The 4396-nt window shown below is 55.0% G+C and overlaps 2 protein-coding genes across 2 annotated transcripts in view; one reads left to right on the plus strand and one right to left on the minus strand.

Moving 5' to 3' along the window:
• LOC102761730 (homeobox protein MSX-3) overlaps positions 1 to 1178 on the plus strand; it is a 32372-nt gene extending 31194 nt beyond the window's left edge. Inside the window, exon 2 of the mRNA XM_015572507.1 lies at positions 404 to 1178. Coding sequence (XP_015427993.1) covers positions 404 to 846 — 443 coding nt within the window. The 3' untranslated portion in view covers positions 847 to 1178. The remainder of the gene's footprint in view (positions 1 to 403) is intronic.
• A 2360-nt stretch (positions 1179 to 3538) lies between these two features.
• The window catches only part of ZNF511 (zinc finger protein 511), a 2435-nt gene continuing 1577 nt past the window's right edge, over positions 3539 to 4396 (minus strand). Inside the window, exon 5 of the mRNA XM_015572733.1 lies at positions 3539 to 3799. Within this exon, the coding sequence (XP_015428219.1) occupies positions 3724 to 3799 (76 nt within the window). The 3' untranslated portion in view covers positions 3539 to 3723. The remainder of the gene's footprint in view (positions 3800 to 4396) is intronic.

Consider the following 4396-nt stretch of genomic DNA (forward strand, 5'->3'; position numbering starts at 1 on the left):
GCGCGCGCACGCCCCGCAGCCGTTCCGCGCCCCACGCAACCAGGCTCTCGCTCTACCTGGGAGCGGAGTGGGCACCCCAAAGCCCTGAGGCTTCTTAGAGCCCCGGGCCGTCGAACCTCCGCTTTGCCAAGCCCCCATCTCTGTTATTGAGGCGGCCTCCAGCACCAGCTTCTCGCCTCTCCAAGTGGGCTGAGTTCCCCTCCTCCCTGGGGTGCGGGGCCGTGGATTTGGGGAGCAGAGCCCGAGTCCACAGCGGCCCTCCTCTACACGCACCGTCTCCCCGGTGCCTTGTTTATCTTACTCCTGTGGCATTTGGGGTCTCATCTCCTCGGTGGGCGCGATCACGGAGTCGGGAAGGGGATCCAAGAGTGTCGGAAAGGGGAGCGCACCGCCGGCGTCTGAGTACCCCACGCGTGCTTCTCTTCCCCTCCAGGCGCCCCCAGTCCTCCGCCCTGCACCCTCCGAAAACACAAAAACAACCGCAAGCCACGGACGCCCTTCACCACCGCCCAGCTGCTGGCGCTGGAGCGCAAGTTCCGCCAGAAGCAGTACCTGTCCATCGCCGAGCGGGCCGAGTTCTCCAGCAGTCTGAGCCTCACGGAGACACAGGTGAAGATCTGGTTTCAGAACCGCCGGGCCAAGGCCAAGCGGCTGCAGGAGGCCGAGCTGGAGAAGCTGAAACTGGAGGCCAAGCCGCTGCTGCCCGCGTTCGCCCTGCCCTTCCCCCTGGGCACCCACCTTCAAGGCTCCCCGGGCGCTTATGGCGGTGCTACGGGCACCCTGCCTCAGGTGCCAGGACTCTTCGCAGCGCCTATCACCGCTTACGGTGTGTATTACCTCTCCTAGGGGACTTGGCACACGCCTTGCCAGGTGGTGGCCTGGGGGGGCCGGAGGGGAGGGTGGCGCAGGACAGGGCGAGCTGCGCACCCCTTTTCCAGGAAAACCCCCTGCGTCCTGTCCGTCTTCTTTTGTTTTGCTTTTCAGGTTTTTGTTGTTGATACAATGTTATAATTGATGCCTCAAGCTTATTTGTGGGTATCTTACAGATATTTAAGAACTTAAAAAAAATATATTTGTTCTAAACGCTTTCCTGAAAGACAGTGAACACAGTTTCATACGGTGGCCGGGTGGAGCTTCCTATTTTGTACAAGGCAGCCAATAAAGTATTCTGAAGTTTACTCTGTGAGACCTCCCTCCCACACCCCTGCTTCAGTAACCGGCTCCTATCAGAAGGATTCGCCAGATTGTCTTGGGGCAGCAAGAAACGGATTCCCGCAAAAGAAATGAAAAGTTTGGTGCCAGGACTGCTGAAATGAAGGGCACTGATTACTAACTAGGTGTGTTACCATGTGGCAGAATGGAAACTTTCACACGTGGTTTAGGGGATTTTTTCCGTATTTATTTTTTATTAGAAAGCCTGAGGCAAGGTGCTGTCTGTGGACTGTGTCTGTGTCTGTGTGGGGATGTGGGTGTGTGTAGGGGTGTGTCCATGCAGAGGCAGGATGGCCAGGGCCGCAGATGGGCATGGAGAGCATGGTGGGCGGTGTGCACCGCAGGCCCTGTCCGCTGGGCTCCCCAGGGATCCTAGACTGGTGCTAGGCCGGGGAGGAGGTGCTGAGGCTCAGGGTCCATACAAAGGGCACTGGCTGGCATCCTGCTCTGCTCCTTTGCAACACGCTGTCAATTCAGGTCTCTAGGGCCCGAGGGAGGGAGGTGCCGGTCTGACCCTTCCTGAGGCTTCTCCCAGCTGCCTCAGCTCTCCTTCTAGACTCTGCACTGGGACTGTCAAGGTGCCTGGGTGGATGGAAGCCCCCTCGACCATTCAGCCTGATCCTTGCTGTGGGCAGCCCCTTCCCCGCCTTCACCCTGCCTCCCAGCTGTAACCAGGACCCAGAGGTGACTATAGGGAGGGGACGCCGAGCCCCTTCCCCTAGGTCACTGGTGCTGGCTCTCCCTGGGCCTGCCTGCTCAGTTTTATTCACTTGGGGGGCTGCTGAGGTGCTGCCCACAGGAGACAGCTTCGGAGAAGTGGAGAAGTCCCAGAAGTATTGATGATAGTGCCCTAAACTGCCTATTACTGGCCATTACTCTCCCTGTGTTTCTGGAAAATGACAATTCACGATGGATTTTAAATGGAAACTAACCCAATTCTTGAAGTAGAAGCTGCTGGAAATGAGGCTGATAATGGGAGAGGCGTCCTCATAGTCCGCACTGCCATCCCCCCAGGCCTGTGCCGTGGGCTGGGCTGTTTGAACTCAGAGCCCACCTCCAGTCAGGGTCTTCAGGGAACAGACCCGCCTGTTAACACCCCAGAGAAGGTGGTGGGGCCGTGGCACAAAGGGAGCTTGAGAGGGGCTGAAGGGCCTGAGAGCCATGACCCATGACCTGACCCATGTGACTTATGCCTCACAGAGCGTAGTTGTTGCTTTTTAAGGCTACTCAGAACCTTGATCCTCTCTCACATTTGATGTTTTGTTTGTTTTTTTAAAGTACACTTGTATTGATTTCAGAGAGGGAGGAGAGAAAGAGAGAGACATCAATGATGAGAATCATTGATCAGCTGCCTCCTGCACACTGGGGATCGAGCCAGCAACCTGGGCATGTGCCCTTGACTAGAGTTGAACCTGGGACCCTTCAGTCTGCAGGCTGACGCTCTAGCCACTGAGCCAAACCAGCTAGAGCACATTGGAGGTTCTTAAAAGCACCCCAGTCCTACTAGAGATGAGGCCTCTGGAGGGAGGCCCTGCAGGCGGTCCCCACTCTGCCAGGCCTAGGCCCACAGCCCTTATTTGTCAAAACAGAGCGGATCCATTGTTTCTGTCCATGGGCTACCTTCGGCGTAGGTCTGGGTTCCACATGCCTGCCCAAACCTGCTCCTCCCTGCTGTGGCTCCGTGTGCCTCTGCGGTGTGCTCTCTCCTTAGCTACCTGGTGACCATCGATGAGAGGATTGCAGACTCTCACCTGCTCTGTTCCTGCCAGGAAGACACCAGCCAGGCACTCGAGCTCTGGTGCCAGCCCCTTCCCTCTGCCTGTGGCTGTCCCTCCTTGGGGAGGCTGCCCCAGCTGGCACTCTTCCTCCCAGCACCGACCGACCGACCGACCGACCGACCTGCCCATGCGCCACCTGTCAGTCTTCTCTATCACTGCCCCCTAGTCAGGTTTGCTCAGAGCTCAGTAGAGGATGACCCAGGGTCTCTCAAACAGGCACAAGCTCTCACTGATGGCACCCTGCCCACTCACCCCTCCAGAGGTGCCAAGACTTCATAAATCTTCCTGAGAACTGCCCTGGCCAGTCAGGTGGCCCAGTTGGTTGGAGCGTCGTCCCGCACACCAAAAGGTTCCAGGTTCAATCTCTGGTCAATGTTTCTCTCTCATCAATAAAAACAAAAACAAACAAAAAACATATCCTCGGATGAGGATAAAAAATAGTTATAATTCTTTCTGAAAGCTGAATGCTGAAAGCAAAGTGCTCAAACGTAATTATTGCCCATTTCCCTGCTTAGGTCAACAATATGGAAATGACTAGAGACCATAAATAAAAAATATATGCTTTATAAAGAACACTTGTAGGATGGCCCCTACAGAGGGAGGGATGGGAGCAGAGTCACTGCCGAAATCTGGGGTCACTCTCTGCTGATACTGGCAACTGGTGTCATCCCGCCAACCCCAAAGGACCGAGACATGAAGGGTGGCAAAGGCCCGCTCTCTGGCTCAGCTGTCACTAGTGCTTATTTCTGTTCTTGGTGCTTTTAAATCCTCGCGATGCACCTTGACCAAAACAGATGGTGGAAGGTACTCTGAAATGGAAAAAACCTTCAGACTAAAGAATCATACCTCTACCAACAAACAGCCCAATTCCTAGAGCAGTCTTTTCCTCTTCTTCCAAAATGCTCTTTCACTCCTGGAACATTCCTAATGGCAGCTCTTCCTTCCTGCAGACTCAGCTCTGGGGCTCTGGGGCTCTGGGGCAGCCCCTTACTGTAGCTGGCCAGTGCCTCTGACCTGCTTCCTATGGGGACTGGCTCCCACCACGCTCTCCAGAGCTGACTTCCTGTCACCCTGCCTGCACTGAAACCCTAACTGCCCACTGGTACCTAGACTCACTCGATGGCCAAAGTCCAGGCAGCTGTGCGAAGGCTGCGAAGGGACACAAGTCCTTTTCATGTCAGTTCGGATTCCTTGGCGATTTTTTTTATTTGTCCAACATTTCCCCCAAATTAGATTTGAACTCAAGTTTAACCCAATAAAAGTGCAGTTAATACTAGAAAGACAGACTCACAGTTGTAACCTAAGCAATTACAACTGAGCTTCTCTCTATCCTGCGCTGCTTCTGAACGCGGAAATTAACAGCATGTTGCAAAGAAGCAGTGCAGGAAACGGGGGCAGCACTCTGC

The sequence above is a fragment of the Myotis davidii genome, unplaced genomic scaffold (genome assembly GCF_000327345.1).
Source record: "Myotis davidii unplaced genomic scaffold, ASM32734v1 scaffold72, whole genome shotgun sequence".
In the NCBI taxonomy this organism is placed as follows: domain Eukaryota; kingdom Metazoa; phylum Chordata; class Mammalia; order Chiroptera; family Vespertilionidae; genus Myotis; species Myotis davidii.